This window comes from Cuculus canorus, chromosome 15 (genome assembly GCF_017976375.1).
Source record: "Cuculus canorus isolate bCucCan1 chromosome 15, bCucCan1.pri, whole genome shotgun sequence".
Taxonomy (NCBI): Eukaryota; Metazoa; Chordata; class Aves; order Cuculiformes; family Cuculidae; genus Cuculus; species Cuculus canorus.
This window is the reverse complement of record NC_071415.1, coordinates 1826835-1847246: the sequence shown is the minus strand read 5'-3', so window position 1 is coordinate 1847246 and position 20412 is coordinate 1826835. Positions and strand designations below refer to the sequence as shown.

General features: G+C 53.0%; 1 protein-coding gene across 2 annotated transcripts in view; it reads right to left on the bottom strand.

Annotated features, from left to right (window-relative positions):
- Positions 1-20412, bottom strand: part of WDR90 (WD repeat domain 90) — a 47969-nt gene that overhangs the window by 6834 nt on the left and 20723 nt on the right. For both annotated transcript variants that reach the window (XM_054080507.1, XM_054080508.1), the window contains exons 19-36: positions 20123-20262; positions 19468-19598; positions 17132-17262; positions 16557-16718; positions 16151-16279; positions 14627-14760; positions 14511-14548; positions 13919-14038; positions 13355-13534; positions 11777-11877; positions 9751-9853; positions 8432-8553; positions 7502-7661; positions 4954-5144; positions 4525-4693; positions 3394-3505; positions 1071-1242; positions 277-399 (exon numbers count right to left, since the gene is read on the bottom strand). In XM_054080507.1, coding sequence (XP_053936482.1) covers positions 277-399; positions 1071-1242; positions 3394-3505; positions 4525-4693; positions 4954-5144; positions 7502-7661; positions 8432-8553; positions 9751-9853; positions 11777-11877; positions 13355-13534; positions 13919-14038; positions 14511-14548; positions 14627-14760; positions 16151-16279; positions 16557-16718; positions 17132-17262; positions 19468-19598; positions 20123-20262 — 2418 coding nt within the window. The remainder of the gene's footprint in view (positions 1-276; positions 400-1070; positions 1243-3393; positions 3506-4524; positions 4694-4953; positions 5145-7501; positions 7662-8431; positions 8554-9750; positions 9854-11776; positions 11878-13354; positions 13535-13918; positions 14039-14510; positions 14549-14626; positions 14761-16150; positions 16280-16556; positions 16719-17131; positions 17263-19467; positions 19599-20122; positions 20263-20412) is intronic.

The following is a 20412-nucleotide window of genomic DNA, read 5'->3' as shown; positions in this document are numbered from 1 at the left end:
TTCCCCCAGAGGGTGGTGGAGCCCTGGAACAGCTCCCAGAGAAGCAGTCACAGCACCGAGCCTGACAATATTCCAGAAGCATTTGGCCAAGGCCCTCAGCCCCACGGGGTGAATGTTGGGGTGTCCTGTGCAGGGACGGGAGCTGGACTCAATCCTTGTGGGTCCCCTCCAACTCATCACACTCTTTGGTTCTATGACAAAGCATTCCTTGCAATCCCAAGCAGTGGACTGTGCCCACTGCCAAGGGGAAGAGGTTGACGTACCACAAGCCATTACCTGGTTGAGCACCTGGAACTGTACCACCAGCTCCATACTCCCCAGAGACCAAATCCTCACGCTGCCGTCCTCCCCGCATGTGACGCAGTGAGTCTCGTCGGGACTGAAGCACACTTCAGTCACCTGCAGCGGGAACAGGGATGGGAAACAGGGGCCCTACAAACACCACAGCCTAAAGGACTTCAGCTGCTCTGCCCCTCTCATCCCCCAGGACCCCTCTCAGAGGATACAGAAGAAGAAGATATAAATGAAGGTGGAGTGCTTTGGATTTGTCCTTAAACGTTGGGTTAACAACTAGACTGGCAATGGAAACCAGTAAACCTAAGCCCAAAGCTAGGACCAGGCACTACGCAATGTAGGTGTAAAATACATTCTCTTCTACCGTTTGAAATCTTTTTCCTGCAGCATAAAGATATCTCAAAGCAACACCAAAATTCAGAAGAGTCATTCTTCACCCGGGTTGGGTTTTTTTTGTGTGTTTTAGGTGAAGAAAACATCCCATATGGATGTCCATCTAGCAAACAGAAGGCAGGCAGAAGTGACAGCGCTCAGGAATGAAGCCTTAGTGCTTGCAAACTACCTTCTTCTGCTCCAGCAGAAAGACGCCCAGGCGGAGACAGTTTAACACCCAAGGCTAGAGTGGAAAGCTCAGACTTGATGTTGGCCTCCTCAGTGTGCACTTTTCTCTCCAGACTATTCCATACCATCCCATCAGCTCCCTGTCCTCTCCCATGGCCAGACCAGGGGAGCCCACACACGGACAGCCCACCCCACCCTGCCCCAGCCCCTCTGACCTTGTTCTTGTGGCCGCTGATCAATCGGATGCTTGTGCTCTCTATCCAGTTGATGTACCACAGCGTTCCTGCTGTGGTGCCCACAATTCCTATTTCTAGGGAGTTGTCAAAGGCTGCGCTGACTATCGTCCCGTCGAGGGTAATCTCGTGTTCTAGCATGACGGAGCCAGACCTGTAGGAAGGGACGATGCGAGGACTGGCTCAGTTCTTGGAACAGCCCTCTGCCTCCTTTTCACTGCAGTTTTCCAGTGAGCCCAGTGTAAATGATTCAGTGAGATATGCTCCTGTACAGTGAGCAGTGACCAACACTGTAGTTGCACTGAAACCAGCTTTTATAGGAAAGAAAGAAAATAGGGGATGCAATAGAATCATAGGATCATGGAATCACTGAGGTTGGAAAAGACCTCTAAGCTCACCCAGTCCAACCCCATCATACTAAGTAAACCGTGCCCTCAAGTTCCACGTCTGCACATTTTTTGAACCCCTCCAGGGAAGGAGAATCCCCCACCACCCTGGGCAGCCTCTGCCAGGGCTTCACTGCTCTGTCAGCAAAGAAATTTTCCCTACTATCCAATCCAAACTTCCCTTGGCACAACTTGAGGCCATTGCCTCTCATCTCATCACTTGTTACTTGGGAGAGATCAACACCTGCCTCGCTCCAATCTCCTTTCCAGGAGCTGCAGAGAGCGATGAGGTCTCCCCTCAGCCTCCTCTTCTCCAGGCTGAGCAGCCCCAGGGCCCTCAGCCGCTCCTCATAAGAATTATAGTGCGAGAGAAGAAACCAAGGCAATGTATTTTCACTAATTCTCTTATAGGAGCCCCCACAAATCACTGACGCAAAGTTCAGCGCTAAGGAAAATAAGGAGGTATGATGAGTATATCAATGTAAAATTTAGATATTATCGTTAGCAGATTGTGATAAGTAGAGTATTGTGCTGAGAGCATAATCAGAACCAGTGTTGGGAAAGTAATCTTTAGGGCAGTTATAAGAATACTTCTCAATTAAGCATAGCCCTGAATAGTGTTCAATTATGCATTATCCAGAGGAGGCTACAAGGATGATCCGAGGGCTGGAGCACCTCCCATCGGAGGACAGGCTGAGAGAGCTGGGGTTGTTCAGCCTGGAGAAGAGAAGGCTCTGAGGAGACCTTAGAGCAGCTTCCAGTGCTGAAAGGGGCTGCAAGAAAGCTGGAGAGGGAGTGTTTACGAAGGCTTGTGGTGATAGGATGAGGGGGAACGTGTATAAACTGTAGAGGGGCAGATTTAGACTGGACATAAGGAGGAATTTCTTCACTATGAGAGTGGTGAGGCCATGAAACAGGTTGCCCAGAGCAGTGGTGGCTGCCCCATCCCTGGAGGGGTTCCAGGCCAGGTTGGATGGGGCTTGGAGCCCCTGATCCAGTGGGAGGTGTCCCTGCCCACGGCAGGGGGTGGAACTGGATGGGCTTTGAGGTCCCTTCCAACACAAACCATTCCATGATTCTATAGCCCTTTCTACAGGTGGTTTAAAGCCCAGTCCAGCTGAATCAACAGGTTGTACAAGAAATGTCAGACCTAGAATAGGTATTAGATTGATGATAACTAATGAGTAAAAGGTTAAAATACTTTGACTATAGGCATAGATTAACTATAGGTGTAAGTTAGTGGAACTGCTTGAGGTTTTCTTTAAAGTTTTAAAGAATAAATAGAAGTGTCTCAAGAAAGAGGATAAACGATATTTATAGTTGGTGGGGAAATACCAACAGTTCTGACTCCAGAACTGAAACACCAACCTCACTTCTGAGGGAGAACTGAAATGAGACAGTGGAGATGAGTTATCTTTAAAGAAGACTTTAAAGAAGAATCGTGAACAATAGAGAACTGAGAGCTATGGAAAAATACCAAGAACTTATTGAAGAAAGAATACCTATTGTATAATATACATAGAGATCTGATGATTTTGTATTCTTTGCCACTCATTGAGGCGATGGCTCCACTCTGAGTTGTTAATAAAGCAAGCCTAGAGTTACCCACAGTCTGGTGAAAATCCTTTAACATTCAGGCGTGACAAACTCCACCCATTTCCAGTATTAGGAGGGTTCAGCTACCTGTGGCAAATATTCAGTAAAGTGATCCAGACAGAAAAAATCAGCAGTCACGGGATGGAGAGGAAAAGCTAAGGCTGAAGAGCAACATGAGCAGCGGGGCTGCAGGCAGAGCCGATGTCTGTCTGTGAAAAGCCACCTCTCAGACAGGTCCTGGGAGGGAAGAGCATCTCAAGAGCAGAAAGTGTTCTCGAGATGGGTGTGAGCACAGCAGGGACGCCGGGGCCACCAACTCCTACCTGGTGTCAGGACCTTTCAGCCTCAGCTCCTGCATGGCTGCCACTGCCCACAGGCGGATGCGCTTCGTGTTGCTGCCGCTCACCAGCCTGTTGTGCCCACACACCAGCACACCTGGGGGGGCGCAGGGGAACAAAGGGCACCCGTGAACATCCGCTGCTCCCAGCCATGACCCAAGGGGTGCTCCTGAGAGCCAGGGCACCGATTTGGGCAGGGCAGTGAGGATCTTCTACAGCCCAGCACCAAGTGTTTTACAGGCCAGGGGTGACCCTCACAGGAAATCCAGGTCACAGATCCATTGTCACCCCACACACCTGCATAGACTCATAGAATATCCTGAGTTGGAAGGAACCCCCAAGCACCACCGAGTCCAGCTCCTGTCCCTGCACAGGACACCCCAACATTCACCCCATGGGGCTGAGGGTCTTGGCCAAACGCTTCTGCAATATTGTCAGGCTTGGTGCCGTGACTGGGAGCTGTTCCAGGGCTCCACCACCCTCTGGGAGAAGAACCTGCTCCTAAGGTCCAACCTAACCCTCCCCTGGCATCTTCCCTCAGGTCCTGTCCTTGGTCACCAGAGAGAAGAGCTCAGCGCCTGCTCCTCCTCCTCCTCCCCGTGTGAGGAAGCTGCAGAGCACAATGAGGTCTCCCCTCAGTCTCCTCTTCTCCAGGCTGAGCAGACCCAGTGACCTCAGCCGCTCCTCACACTCTTCCCCTCCAAACCCTTCCCCATCTCCGTGCCCTCCTCTGGACGCTCTCCAGCACCTTTAGATCCTTTTTATCCCGTGGCCCCAGAGCTGCCCCCAGTGCTCGAGGTGGGGCCGCTCCAGTGCGGAGCAGAGCAGGAAAATCCCATCCCTTGCCCGGCTGGCAATGCTGTGCTGGATGCACCCAGGACACAGTTGTCCAAAAGATGCACTCGGAAAGGCAGAGGTGACCCCCCATGAAACCCAGGACTGTAAGGAATCGCAGGTCACAGATCCATTGGCACCCGACACATCTTGCATCCGACAGCAAACTAGTTTCCCAAGCCCAGCTGAAGTCGGAGGTCTGCAAGCTCATTGCTGTTCTTTCCTAACAAGAAGTTCCCTCTCTATTACAGCGCTGACACACTCCAGGGCATCTGAACCCACCGATCTCGCCCTCGTCGGCCTCCCACATCATGAAGCAGCTTTTCGTCTCGGTGTCCCACAGGCAGATCTGGCCTGAGTTGGTGCCGCTGTAAAGAACAGCATCGTCACCGTGGCAGAGAGAGGTCAGCTCCACCGGCCCTAATACGTCTGGAGCCGGAGCCCGATGAACCTGATGGAGCGCATAAAACAGAAAGGTCAAAGACAATACGGTGCCTGCCTACACCACGGGAAGAAAAAAACCCCTCCTGCTTCCCTTAATTTGTGCAGTTGATGCCTCAAATATAACTGAAAGCCACTTAAAGCCAGCCAACGTCATCACACTAAGAGAAATCATCACCTCTTGCAGACCTGTGGAGGCAGAGCCTCCATCGCACTCAGAAAAGAACTCAGAGATGCTGAATTTTAGATGAAGGTAAAACTGAGGTTTACCTTGAGGTTAACATCAGCTCCCTGCTCCTCCAACAGCCAAAACACCACAGCTCCCGTCCCCACACAGGCCAGTTCTCTGTGAGAAAAGGGACTAAAAGCCATGTCGTGAACTGGCTCAGAGATCAGAGTCGATGACATGAGTTCGTAGGTGCAGGTATTCCACAGAGCAATGGTTCGGTCGCTGTAGTCCCCTAGGTAGAACAGGAAAGGCAGGAGGAGGAAAGTCTGCAGCCTCAGGATTCTTCAGGATGCTCACAAGCATTCACACTGAACACACATCAACTGAGTCACTCCCTCATCTGCTTGTTTGGAGATAACTGCTGTGAACACCATCCCAAGCATGGATATGGCTCCTGGCGTGCTCAAAGCTGCACAACATGATGGGGCCTCATCTGAGTTGAAGACAGACAGAACTGGCCCAATATTTTCTGCTGGAGGCTTTAGCAAACCTGGCCCTACAGTGGGGTCTACAGCCAGAGTCTGGATGACTGATGTGGTAGGAATTTCAGCAGGGAGAGACGTTTTTCTGCTGTTTCTACATCCCTACAAGCTACAGCAATCCTCAATGTACACCCCACATGAGCCCCACAGCGATATCGTGTGCCCAGGGCTGACAGCAGTCTTGAAAGATGAATCACAGCATGCATTGGGTTGGAGTGGACTTTAAAGCCCATGCAGTTCCATCCCCTGCCATGGGCAGGGACACCTCCCACTGGATCAGGGGCTCCAAGCCCCATCCAACCTGGCCTTGAACACCTCCAGGGATGGGGCAGCCACCACTGCTCTGGGCAACCTGGGCCAGGGCCTCCCCACCCTCACAGCAAAACATTTCTTCCCAAGATCTCATCTCAGTCTCCCCTCTACAGCTTCAAACCGTTCCCCCTCATCCCGTCCCTGCACTCCCTGATCCAGAGCCCCTCCCAGCTCTCCTGGAGCCCCTTTCAGCACTGGAAGATGCTCTAGGGTCTCCCCATAGCCTTCTCTTCTCCAGGCTGAACAGCCCCAACTCTCTCAGCCTGTCCTTGGATGGGAGCTGCTTCAGCCCTCACATCACCTCCATGGTCTCCTCTGGACTCGCTCCAACAGCTCCATGTCCTCCCTGTGCCAAAGACTCCAAAGCTGAATGCAGGGGTCCAAAAGAGCTCTTACCAGAGTAGAGGGATATCAGCTTTGCTGAGGTTCAAGCTGAGATGGGAGCTGATCTTTGTGGAGCCCTTGCATCTGGGTGGCAGCTGAAGGCACCAGCCTCAGTGATGTCAAAATATCCCCAACTTCCATACAGCTCCGGAGGACAGAGCTCTCCTACTGCCTTTCCCAGGTTCCACAAATTCAATAAAGACTTTCACCTTTCCTCTTTCCAGCCCAGACCGGAGCTGGAGGGGGAGGAGGGCTCCTCTCCCACGCTGCTCCACGGAGAGCACAAAGCTCTCTCCCTCTCCAGCAAAGCTTGCTGGTTTCCAAGGGCAGACTCGCCAGTGCAGAGAGGGTGCGTTGCCTGCTCCGCAGGTCCTCTCTCATGCAAAACAAGAGCTTACTAATTGCATATTTGTCTTTGAAATGTCCCCTGCCTAAATAAAATAGACAGCTTGAGCGTCCGTCCTGTGCTGGCAGCGCTGCCTGGCAGGAGGCTCACAGTTTGAAGCCTGGCTACTTGCATGCAATTCCACCCAACAGCAATAAGAAGTCCAGAAGGCGGCTTTTCCCTTTGGATACTATAAATAGGAACTGCAAACTATTTACACAGCTTAACAAGCACGAGGGAGCCAGGAAAAGAAAGCTGTAGCTTCAAGAAAAACGAACTAGCAGGGGAGATGAGAAAGAGCTGCAGAGGCTGCACTTGGAATCCTGGGTCAGTTTTGGGCCTCTCACTCCAAGAAAGACCTGGAGGGGCTGAAGCGCGTCCGGAGAAGGGAACAGACCTGGGAGAGGGTCTGGAGAACAGGGGTTGTGGGAGCGGCTGAGAGCCCTGGGGCTGTTCAGCCTGGAGAAGAGGAGGCTGAGGGGAGACCTCATTGCTCTCTGCAGCTCCTGTTTGTGATGAGGTGGGTGCTGGGCTCTGCTCCCAAGGAACAAGGGATAGGATGAGAGGAAATGGCCCCAAATTGTGCCAAGGGAGGTTTAGATTGGATAATAGGGAAAATTCCTTCACGGAAAGGGTTCTCAGGCCCTGCCAGAGGCTGCCCAGGGCAGTGGTGGAGTCTCCATCCCTGGAGGGGTTTAACAGACAGACAGATGGGGTGCTCAGGGCTCTGGTTCAGTTGTGGACAGGGATGGTCGGACTGAACGCTCTCAAAGGTCTTTTCCAACCAAATGACTCCATGATTCTATGAAACAGCACCTCTGCAGGTGGATGTTCCCAGAAGAACCCAAGATCTCATACAGTTTCACATGCTACGTTATCCATTGTCCAAGGCTCCCAAGCAATGGCTTCATGCCCATGAGCCTGGTACACACCTCGCAGGCATCACGCACGTACAGCATCTCCCTCCCACCAGGTGTCTATTCTAGGGTGCACTGCGCTCCCATTGGCTGTCACGGGGGTACTCACCAACGGTCACAAGGAATCTGTCATCCTGAGAGAATGCCATGGCTTGTATTTGTGTCTCGTGATGGAAGAGACTGGCTGTGCAAACCCCATCCTGGACATTCCAGATGCAGATCTGACAATGGGAGTCCCCGTTCCTCTTTCCTGAGGCAGAGGCAAGAACCTAACAGAACAATACATCGTTAATGAGACCTCGGTAAATAGAGAACACTTGATTAGTCAATTAGACCTATAATCATAGAATGGTTTGGGTGGGAAGGGACTTCCAAGCCCATCCAGTTCCACCGCGTGCCATGGGCAGGGACATCTCCCACCGGATCAGGGGCTCCAAGTCCCATCCAACCTGGCCTTGAACCCCTCCAGGGATGGGGCAGCCACCACTGCTCTGGGCAACCTGGGCCAGGGCCTCCCCACCCTCACAGCAAAACATTTCTCCATAAGATCTCATCTCAATCTCCCCTCTTACAGCTGAAAATCATTCCCCCTCATCCCATCCCTGCAGTCCCTGATCCAGAGACCCTCCCCAGCTTTCCTGGAGCCCCTTTCAGTACTGGAAGCTGCTCTAAGGTCTCCCCACAGACTTCTCTTCTCCAGGTTGAACAATCCCAACTCTCCCAGCGTGGCTGCATATGGGAGGTGCTCCAGCCCTCGGCATCATTTGCCTCTTTCTTGGGAAAATGTAGAATCATAGAATCATGGAATGCTTTGGGTTGAAAAGGACCTCAAAGCCCATGCAGTTCCACCCCCTGCCATGGGCAGGGACACCTCCCACTGGATCAGGGGCTCCAAGCCCCATCCAACCTGAACCCCTCCAGGGATGGAGCAGCCACCACTGCTCTGGGAAACCTGGGAACGGATTTTCATCTGTGACATTCCTTTAGCTGAAAGCGACACGAATAAAACCCAGCCTGGGGTTGCAGAAGTCTTTCCTACCTGGCCATCGTGGCTGATGGCGAGTGTAGAGATCTCCTCTACATGGCCAAACCAGTGATTCTGTGAACCGGAGTGCAGGTCTTCAACCACGATGATACAGCCGCAGGTGTAGGCGAAAAAGCCTAACGGAGGAGGAGGAGATGGGGTGGTTTCACGTAAAGGCTTTGCATACAGCACCCACTACAACCTACAGCGCAGCTCAGGAGAATTCTTTTTTCAGTAATACATAAAAGCTGTCTCTTCATCCTTCCTGCCAAGCTGAGAATGGAGTAAAACCTCAGGCTCCCTAACCAGAGCAAAGCAAGGAGGAGAGATGGCTTTTGTGAGAGCTGGCCCTGCTGCCCTGTCCACTCAACAGCTGAAGCCTGCATCTGCCTGTATCAACTAACATTTGCCAATAGCAAAGGTTCCTGGATTTCATTCAGGCAAAGAACCCCTGTGTTAAAGCAAAGACCCCAACCCAACAGCTAGAAGATTGCACCTTGGCTCTGTACACACACCTCCCACCCATGCAAAGCATTCATAGAACCATGGAATCATTTTGTTGGAAAAGACCTCTGAGATCATCAGTCCAACTGTCCCTGCCCACCACTGAACGAGATCCCTGAGCACCTCGTCTGCCCATCTGTTAAATCCCTTCAGAGATGAGTACTCCACCATTGCCCTGGGCAGCCTCTGCCAGGGCCCGAGAACCCTTTCCATGAAGGAATCTTTCCTAATATCCAATCTAAACCTCCCCTGGTGTGACTTAAGGCCATCTTGTCTCATCCCATCCCTTGTCACTTGGGAGCAGAGCCCAGCACCCACCTCGCTCCAACCTCCTTTCCAGGAGCTGCAGAGAGCGATGAGGTCTCCCCTCAGCCTCCTCTTCTCCAGGATAAACACCTCCAGGTCCCTCAGCCGCTCCCACAGCCCCTGTTCTCCAGACCCTTCCTCAGCTCCGTTCCCTTCTCTGGATGCGCTCCAGCCCCTCAAGGTCTTTCTTGGAGTGAGGGGCCCAAAAGTGACCCAGGATTCGAGGTGCAGCCTCCCCAGCGCCGAGTGCAGGGGACGATCCCTGCCCTGCTCCTGCTGGCCACCCCATGGCTGATCCCAGCCAGGATGCTGGTGGCCTTCTCGCCCACCTGGGCCACTGCTGGCTCATCTTCAGCCACTGTCACCCAGCACTCCCGGGGCCTTTTCTGCCCAGCAGCTTTCCAGCTGCTCTTCCCCAGGCCTGGAGCTGCACGGGGCTGTTGTGTCCCAAGTGCAGTACCCGGCACTTGGCTTTGTTGAACCCCATCCCGCTGGTTGTGGTACCTGTGTGCTTCCCAGCCTACCTGTGTCTGGGTCCCACACCATATTCCCTCTGCCGTTCCCGTTGTAGCCAATCACTGCTTTCAGCTTCAGGACCTCCCTGCCAGCTGGAGGAGATAAGAAACTCTACGAGAAAAACAGACACTGGCTTAAAATAAGCTGTAGGAAGGATGGCCCAGTCAGGTACAGGCAACACTCATGAAAGAGGAAGCATAACTGCAAGCACACACATAAATCATGCTCGAACTTACACAGTTCATGTTCCACACAGCAACAGATGAACACCAAAGTGCACACTCAGATATACAAAACAGAAACTGCACCAGAAAAACCAGGCACGGATGTTTTCAGATGCGGCAAAAACCAGGCTGGCAGTGACTGCCCAGCGATGGGCAGCTGCTAAGTCTGCTGGGAAGGTGTTCATAGAATCGTGGATTGGTTGGGTTGAAGGGATCTCAAAGCCCATTCAGTTCCACCCCCTGCCATGGGCAGGGACACCTCCCACCGGATCAGGGGCTCCAAGCCCCATCCAACCTGGTCTTGAACCCCTCCAGGGATGGGGCAGCCACCACTGCTCTGGGCAACCTGGGCCAGGGCCTCCCCACCCTCACAGCAAAACATTTCTCCCCAAGATTTCATCTCAATCTCCCCTCTTGCAGCTTAAAGCCATTCCCTCTTCCCCTACTCCTGCCCTCCCTGATCCAGAGCCCCTCTCCAGCTTTCCTGGAGCCCCTTTCAGCACTGGAAGCTGCTCTAAGCTCTCCCCACAGCCTTCTCTTCTCCAGGCTGAACAACCCCAACTCTCTTGGCCCGTCCTCATATGGGAGGTGCTCCAGCCCTCACATCATCTTCATGATGTGAGTTTAATGTGTTTTGCTGACTTGGGGATGCAGATGTTTCAATAAAAATACAGCAAGGAGAAAAAAATGCTACCAGGTGGAGGGAGAGAGGAGAGAATTGAGGTCATGAGGCAAACGGAGCTCTTCTCCCAGCATTGTGAAGAGCAGAGCTTTGGAAAAGATTGAGTTAAGTTTCTGTTTTATTATTGCTTTGTTTTGAACAGAGCGAGAGCTGTGCCTTGCCTCTCTTCACTACACTCCATGGATTGCCTTCCCCAGCCTGCTCTGCCAACGCATCTGCTCGCAAATATGGGTACACAATGAATCACTTTATTGCTCACACGCCTTTCACTTTCAACAGCACATGCCATTTCCATTTGGTTTGAATAAAAATGTATGCAGATTCGCTGAACAGAGAGAGAATTGATCGCAACTCACTTTTTACTAGTCTAGAAAGAGCTGCGTGAGGAGGAGAAAGGGGACCTAACGTTAGGAGTTTCTAATTGAACATCAAGCCCAGGGGTATCTTTCACAATTGCTTTTACACAGAGAACAAAATGGAAACAGTTCTGAATCTCATAGAATCATGGAATGGTTTGGGTTGAAGGGACCTCAAAGCCCATCCAGTTCCACCCCCTGCCATGGGCAGGGACACCTCCCACTGGATCGGGGGCTCCAAGCCCCATCCAACCTGGCCTGGAACCCCTCCAGGGATGGGGCAGCCACCACTGCTCTGGGCAACCTGGGCCAGGGCCTCCCCACCCTCACAGCAAAACATTTTTCCCCAAGATCTCATCTCAATCTCTCCTCTTCCAGCTTCAAACCATTCCCCTCATTCTGTCCCTGCCCTTGCTGATCCAGAGTACCTCCCCAGCTTTCCTGGAGCCCCTTTCCATCCTGGAAGCTGCTCTAAGCTCTGCCCGCAGCCTTCTCTTCTCCAGGTTGAACAAACCAAACTCTCTCAGCCTGTCCTTGTACAGGGGTTGCTCCAGCCCTTGGATCATCTCTGTGGCCTCCTCTGGACTGGCTCCAAGAGCTCCTTGTCCTCTCTGTGCTGAGGACTCCAGAGCTGAATGCAGGACTCCAAGTGGGGACTCACCAGAGCAGAGCAGAGCAGAGGGACAGAATCCCCTCCCTCTCCGTGCCGGTCCCACTGCTGTGGATGCAGCCCAGGACATGGTTCATTTACCAGCCCTGGCCCAACTCTCACCTGCGGGAGCACCGATGCCTTGAAGCGAGGAGTGAAATGCCGGTAAGAATCTGGGCGGATGGAGCACCGGGACTTGGGACTTTTGGTCTCCTTTCTGGGTTCTGCCACACAAAGAACACATTGTTTATGGGATGGTGCTCCTGGGAATGCTTTGGGAGCAACAGGTAAGCTGTGGCTTGCTCTCCATGTGTGCATACACACACATCCGAGGCAAAAATCAGACTGCAGCATCGCAAATGCTCCTACCCAGCCGACCATAGGAAAAGCACCAGCATTCCAGGAAGAAGAGAGGAACAGCCATCTCCCTGCATCACCCCACTCAGCCACACCACACTGCAAACAGAGAATCATAGAATAGTTTGGGTTGGAAGGGACCTTAAAGCCCATCCAGTTCCACCCCCTGCCATGGGCAGGGACACCTCCCACTGGATCAGGGGCTCAAAGCCCCATCCAACCTGGCCTTGAACACCTCCAGGGATGGGGCAGCCACATCTTCCCTGGGCAACCTGGGCCAGGGCCTCCCCACTCTCATCATGAAGGAATTCCTCCTTATGTCCAGTCTAAATCTGCCCCTCTCCAGTTTATACGCATTGCCCCTCGTTCTGTCGCTACAAGCATTTGTAAAAAGTCCCTCTCCAGCTTTCTTGTAGCCCCTTCAGGTGCTGGAAGGTCGCTAGAAGTTCTCCAGCCTGTTTCCTCTCTACAGCTACCTAAAAGCAGTGTGCAAAGAGGTGAATGTGGGTCGCTTCTCCTAAGTGATAGGCGATAGGACAAGAGGGAATGGCCTCAAGCTGCGTGAAGGGAGGTTTAGATTGGACATTAGGAAAAACTTCCTCACAGAAAGAGTTCTCAGGCCCTGGCAGAGGCTTCCCAGGGAGGTGGTGGAGTCCCCATCCCTGAAGGGGTTTAAGAGGCGAGTAGATGAGGTGCCTGGGGACATGATTTAGTAGTAGACAGGTACAGTTGGAGTTGATGATCTGTAAGGTCTTTTCCAACCCAACGATTCTGATTCCGAGGGCATGCCCCAGGCAGCGCTGCAAAAGCATGAGCTTCACAGCTAGGAAGAGGTCTTTAAGGTGAGTGGTGGTGGCACGGTTTTATGTTGAAGCTCTGCAACAAGTCCTGCCCGGGGCTGAGCGCAGGCAGCTGCCTGCTTCTGGCAGCTCGCCCTGGACTGCTGCAGCTTTGAGGCTGAGCGTCTATTAATAGAGACATCGGGAGCTTTAATTTCAGCCGGGTTTAATAGAATGTGCCACTATCACTTCATGATATTGGCTCCAAGCTGAAGAGCAGCTTCTGGCATGCCTAGAAGCAGCAGCAACGAAAGAGCCAGGAAAACAAGCAGCCTTGGGGACCAACGTGAGCATCCCTCAATGCTGTCTTCCCTTGCAAAACTACACCCCAGGGAAGAGCCCTGAGGAACCCATTGCTGCCTTTCGTCTCACACCTTGCAGCACGTGTCTGGGTAAGTCTGTATCAAACTAATAATCTTTATTTCTCAGGGACAGCCCAAGGCCCACACACATCGTGTCCCTAAGGAGCCAAGCTCTGCACAAGAAGGGAATACTCCAGATTTACCGTTTGCTGATTCTCTGGGAGACCTCGAGCTCTCCTGCCTTACTTTGGGCCTCACAACGAGCTCCTTGCTCCTGACCGACTCCACCACAAGGACTGAGGCATCTTTGTCTCCATTCGCTACCATCCTGCTGCATCCTGGCAGAGCTGCTTCCTCCTCTTTGTCCGACTCGGAGAAAATACCTGACGAGGAAAATCAGTGGAAGGACAGAGCCATCCATGTCTTTCAGGACCACTTGAGGTGTGACCAACCCTTCAGTTCTGGCAGTATCGTTCTTCTCTGCCTAATAGCCCATCTGTTAGGGTGGAGGACAAAGCAGACATCTCCTGGGCAGGGCCAGCAAGGTATTCACCACAGCCCTCAGAGAAGCCGCGCCAGCAGCTTTGTCTACAAACTGGAGGATAAAGTGGTGCTGAATCTCAACATCTCTGACTGTCTTGGTCCAAGTTAGGAGAAAGGAAGTGCAGACTGGGCTGCCAGCCTGCAGGAAGGGAATCGGGGCAGGGATGGCTCCGAGGGTGAAAGGAGTTTTTCCTAAAGCAAAAACTGCTAGCAGTTGCTCTTACTTTGACATCCTGCTTGGTGGACAGAGCTGACATCCAAACATGGTGGCGAGGACAAGAATGGCAGAGGAACCGTCTGCCGAGGTATATCAGAGGCATCCTTTAGCTCCTCAGAGCTCCCTTCTGTGAAAGGAAAAGGCTTTGTTGTAACATCTTCCATCCTTCAGATCCTCTCATCCTTCTGGGTTGATCAGTAATGACAGCTCCAATCTCATTTTTCCAGCTTCCTCCTACACAGGAGGAGCCACTTCTCTGTCCTTCAAGAAAGGGATGGACAGAGAAGGACAGAGAGGGTAGGGAAAGAGAAGACAGAAGAGATGGAGGCAGAGAAAGACAGAAGGCGAAAGCCGAAAGACCTACCAGAAAACCCAGAGCAGCTCTGCTCAGAACATCACCTCCTTGGCAGGCAGATTCCCACTACGGGGTGCTTGTTAATTGGAGATGACTCTTTCGGGCTAATTAGTTGCCCTCTACTATGTGACTCCCTGAGGGAAAGAACCAAAACTCCCAACCCCTGCCCTCTGCCATGAGAAGCAGCTGTGGAAGAGCCGCCAACCTGGTGGCCAGCACAACTCCTGTGAGGAGGAGAACTCACCTGCTCCCAGCAGCAGAGCAGACTTGGAGAAACAAGCCCTGGAAAGGCAAGGAAACCAGGGTTACAGCGAGAGAGGATGGGACAGGGGAGGTGAGGGGGCAGGGGAAGGCACTTACTCAGCTGGGGGTGACCCCTCTGCAGGCAGAGCCAGGAAATCCCAGAGGAAGATGGCATCTCCAACGCTGATGACGTGCCGTTGGTCTGGGGTGAAGGCCACCCGGTGCACTGGCTCCGAGTGCCCGATGTAGACCTGGGAGAGAGCACTCCTTGAGCTTCTCCATCCCGTCCTATCAGGGTAAGGGTCACTGTGCTCCCTGCCCCGCACAGCCAATGTCCACACTCCTCAGCAGAAGGAAAGCTGGAGAGGGGCTCTTGAGCAGTGAGGGAAGGGATAGGATGAGGGGGAACGGCTTGAAGCTGAAAGAGGAGAAACTCAGGTATGATCTTAGAGAGAAATGTTTTGCTGAGAGGGTGGGGAGGCCCTGGCCCAGGCTGCCCAGAGCAGTGGTGGCTGCCCCATCCCTGGAGGGGTTCAAGGCCAGGTTGGATGGGGCTCGGAGCCCCTGATCCAGTGGGAGGTGTCCCTGCCCATGGCAGGGGGTGGAACTGGATGGGCTTTGAGATCCTTTCCAACCCAAACCACTTCATGATGCTGTGATGCCCCCAAAGGCCAGCACCACACCACACAGTGCTCAGAACTAGGGCTGACCTTCATCACGCTGATCTGGAGAAACAAGCAGATGCTGAAACCCCCCAGGGTCTTATCCTAATTCTCAACATTTCTGAAACCCTGGGCGAGCCATTTTCTCTGGGTGGGTCCATCCCCCAGCACAAAGAATCATAGAATGATTGAAATTGGAAAAGCCCTCTAGGCTCATTCAGTCCAACTGTCAGCCCAACCCCACCGTGCCGGCTAAACCACGTCCCAAAGTGCCATGGCTATATGTTTTTTGAATCCCTTCAGGGATGGAGACTCCCCCACTGCCCTGGGCAGCCTCTGACAGGGCTTCACTGCTCTGTCAGTGAAGAAATGTTTCCTAATTGCCAATCTAAACCTCCCCTGGCACAACTTGAGGCCATTTCCTCTTGTCCCATCCCCTGTCACTTGGGAGCAGAGCCCAGCACCCACCTCGCTCCAACATCCTTTCCAGGAACTGCAGAGAGCGATGAGGTCTCCCCTCAGCCTCCTCTTCTCCAGGATAAACACCCCCAGGGCCCTCAGCTGCTCCCACAGTCCCTGTTCTCCAGACCCTTCCCCAGCTCCGTTCCCTTCTCCAGATGCGCTCCAGCCCCTCAAGGTCTTTCTTGGAGTGAAGGTCCCAAAACTGACCCAGGATTCGAGGTGCAGCCTCCCCAGCGCCGAGTGCAGGGGACGATCCCTGCCCTGCTCCTACTGGCCACGCCATGGCTGATCCCAGCCAGGATGCTGGTGGCCTTCTTGCCCACCTAAGCTCAGATCTGTTTGGAGGCATTTGGCTCACTGATGCGCATTTTCACTGTGGGAATACGGCTGCATTTGTCAGCTGTTGGGCAAACTGGGACTGGGACAGTTTGCCAAGGCACGCGGAGGACATTTGATGCTTTCTTCTCCAGAAACAATTGCTCAGGGCAATACCAACCCCTTCCCTCCCTTTACATACCTGGAAGTTGACATCGAAGCGCATCTGGTAGTCCCACACTTTGATAACCTTATCACCAGCAGTGAGCAGGTATCTGCCATCGTTGCTGAGAGCCAAGGAAGAACAGGAGAGCTTGTGCACAGGAGACACCTGAGGACAAGGAACAGCACCACCAGCATTCACTGAGAAAGTTTATGTCCTTACTTACGCTTCAGCGAGAGGACAGGAGGGTGACAGCTCAGAAAACATGGTCAAGCTCAAGCCCACCCTGAGCACGACCGCACCGGGTGAGCTATGTGCTTGCCACTTCTGTTTCTTTGTAGCCTGTGAAGTCCAGTATGAACTCAACCCTACTCTGGCCCGACACGAAGTGCGTCAAGTGCCACATGGCATGAGACCTCAGTGGATGAACTTCCTGACACCCTACCTCTCGCACCAGTCGTCCTGTTTCTGCATCAAGCACAAGGATTTTATTGGAAGCTGTGGACACCAGGAGCTCGCCTTGAGGCACCGGAGCAAAGCAGAGTCTCACTGCGGAGTCCAGGACTGTGCTGGTCACATCGAGAATGCTGATATCCACCCTCAGCAGCTGTGAAACAAGGAGCTACTGAACAAACATCCTGCAGCAAGTAGAGTGGAAGACTTAGGACTGCCCTCGTGACTCTCCTAACACGAGGCTATGGAGCCCCCAGACCCTTCCCTTCCCACCAAATGAGGGGCTGCAGGCTCCAGGCAACATCCCTGCTGCCCAGGAACCTAACCACAAATCAGCTCCAAATGATGTTTCTGGAGAGGAACGAATCTGAAGAAGAAGAGACTATACTTATTGCGCATAATGGAAAACAAACCTCCCTGTAAGCACCCTGAGCAAGCATCTGTTGTGCAGGGAAGGGTCTTCTCCAACATCACTGTTGCCCAAAGTCTATCTGATCTGATGCAGCCCCTGTGGCACGGGCTGCCATCCCCACCCTCCCCCAGGAAGGAGGGGTCCCCGCTGGGTACCTCGTCTAGAGAGCAGGCCTCCATCACGGTCACAACGTGCTTGGAAGGACCCACGAAGGCCAAGAGACGGCTGTCCTCACTGACCACCAAAGCATCAGGACTGCTCCCAACATCTCGGGCCACCACATTGCCTGAGAGCCACAGCGAGAGAGAGGATAAAGAGAGGAGCAAAGCCCATGCTGCAACCAGCCCACCCTGTGATGGTGCTGCTGACCAGGAGGTGCAGCTTCTCCCATCTCCAAATCAGCCTTGGGTTAACGTTCTGACCTGAGAGGGAAGGAACCTCTGTTGTAGAAGATGATACCAATTTTATCCGCAACACCCAAAGCGTTCAGTGAATGACCTCAAAGACAAGGTCTTGTCGCCTGACTGAACGCTGGGGGATGGGTGGGTGGGTTTCAAGGTGAGCAGAACAATGTCAAGGGCATGAAATTCAATTTAGTCCTTATATTTTAATGTTACAAGAAGATGTGACACTGAGCTCAGGATGGAATATCTCAGCTGCAGCTTGGTTCAGCCTGAATGAGGTCAGTGCTGAACCCCACCACGCTGAGGTTGGTCTGGTGGGCAGAGAGACCCAAAGGGCTTAGAAAGCCACAGAAGCATTGAATCATTAATGTTGGAAAAGACCTCTAAGATCACACAGTCCAACCATCAATTATCAGTGGTAAACTCTCTCTTTCATCTTGAGTCATAGAATCACAGAATCATAGAACAGTTTGGGTTGGAAGGGACCTCTAAGCCCATCCAGTTCCAACCCCTGCCATGGGCAGTGACACCTCCCACTGTGTCAGGCTGCCCAAGGCCCCATCCAACCTGGCCTGGAACACCTCCAGGGATGGGGCAGCCACCACTGCTCTGGGCAGCCTGGGCCAGGGCCTCCCCACTCTCATGGTGAAGAAATTCCTCCTTATGTCTAGCCTAAATTTGCCCCTCTCCAGTTCATACCTGTTCCTCCTTGTCCTATCACCACAAGCCTTTGTAAACAGCCCCTCCCCAGCTTTCTTGTAGCCCCTTCCAGTACCAGAAGCTGCTCTAAAGTCTCTTCGGAGCCTTCTCCAGGCCGAACAACCCCAACTCTCTCAGCCTGTCGTCATATAGGAGGTGCTCCAGCCCTTGGATCATCCTTGTAGCCTCCTTTGGACCTGTTCCAACAGCTCTATCTCCTTCTTATGTTGAGGATTCTTATATTGAGTCCCAGCAAAAGTTCCCCATTCAACTGGGCCAGTCTCCCCTGCTGGTTTGTCTTGCAGTGCATGGGGACAGACTGCCCTGTGCCTTAAAGTTTCCCTTCTTGAAGAACATTCATACTTCCTGGATCCCTTTGTCCAAGTCCAGGTTGGATGGGCCTTGGGCAGCCTGATCTAGTGGGGTGTCCCTGCCCATGGCAGGGGGTTGGAACTGGATGGGCTTTAAGGTCCCTTCCAACCCAAACTACTCTATGATTCTATGATTCAGGACTGCCTCCCAAGGGGACTCTCTCAACCCCGAACAGGTCAAAGTCTGCCCTGTGGAAGTCCATGGCAGTGGTTTTGCTGGCCCCACTCGATGGACAAGCAAGAACTTTATCATTTCACAATCTCTAAGCCCAAGACGGTCTCCAACCACCAGATCTCCCACCCATCCTTCTCTGTTTGCAAACAGCAGGTCAAGCAAGGCACCTCCCTGGCTAGGCTTGCTTACCAGTTGTGTCAAAAAGTTCTCTTCCACACACTCCAGGAACCTGTCAGACTCTTTCTCCTCTGCTGTGCTGTGTTTACAGCAGATGTCAGACGTTGGAGTTATTCTCTCTATTTATTCCATTACCAAAATCCCCTTGTTCTGCCTCTGGAACATCACCAGGTTCACAGCAGAGTCCAAATGTGAAGGTTCAGCTGCAGTGCTGACACCAAACTCGGGTGATTTTGCACAAATCCTCTGATCTCCGAGCCCCTGCTCCTTCTCCACCAACTTCAACTGCACATTTTGTAGAATCATAGAATTGTTAAGGTTGGAAAAGCCCTCTCAGCTCATCCAGTGCAAACGTCAGCCCAGCCCCACCGTGCCGGCTAAACCACATTTCCAAGTGCCACAGCTACACATTTAGAACCCCTCCGGGGATGGAGACTCCACCACCACCCTGGGCAGCCTCTGCCAGGGCTTCACTGCTCTGTCAATAAAGGAACATTTCCTAATATCCAACCTAAAGCTGCCCTGGTGCAACTTGGGGCCATATCCTCTTGTCCTACCCCTTGTTCCCTGGGATATCTCTCTGAGTAGGCTGAGTCTGGTTTGGCTTTGGTGCTGTGCTGCCAAAAAAAAAAGAAGGAAGGCAACCCAGAAGTCCAGAGTCTTACCCAGGACTCTCTGGATGTGGCTTTTCTGCTCCACGCAGCTGTAAAGAGCCAGTGTTCCCTGCAAACAGGAGCTGAACATGAACTTGCCATCCGGAGAGAAGGTCAGCCCGGTGACCACAGTGCGGTGCTGCCTGGAAGAAGGCAGGAAACATGAAAGAGGGGAGGAGAACAAACAAACAAAGCCCCAGTAGCACCTCGAAGAACCCAGGGCAGCAAAATAAACCAGGGCAGGCAGAGGACGATAAGCCACAGCAGCCAAGGACAAGCCACGCTCTAGTCTTCTTGGAAAACCACGCAGAGCAGAGCTCCAGCTGCCCCTGGGTGGGACACAGTCCCTTTTCCCTTTGGAGCATCACCTGCTTCCTACGCCCAGGCTTGCAAGGGTTCAGCTGCTCTCTAGGACAAGCCTTGTCCTACTGGTGGCCAACTGTCCACCAGGAAGCCCCAAAGAAAGCCCTCACAGACCTCGCAGGTTGGACTTTTACCACGCAGAGCCTTGGGAGAGCAGATCATCTCTGCCTGAAAGCCATTCCACTGGGACATGAGCTCAAGAAAATGCTTTTCCCACCTCCACAATGATGACTGTGGCTCTTGCCAGGACCTCCTCGGCCAGACCTGTTCCTGCCCCGGCACAGCCCCCATTGCATGCACTTACTTGTGCTCCACCAGGAGATCGGAAGCAGCCAGGCTGAAGATCCGTACCATCCCGCTGTCAAAGCCACAGGCCAGGATCTGCTGGGTAGGGTGGAAGGCCACAGCACACGGCATCTCCTCTGCAGCCGTGAAGTCGTACAGCTGTGTGGAAGAGACACACTGAAGGCACAGAGCTGGAGAAAGCTCTGCCTGGCAGTCGTACCCACTCACCAGCCTCCAACCTCCACCGTGAGCATCTCCCACAACATGACCCTCATCCTACATGGGTGGATCCAAAGCCCAGTGAAGTCC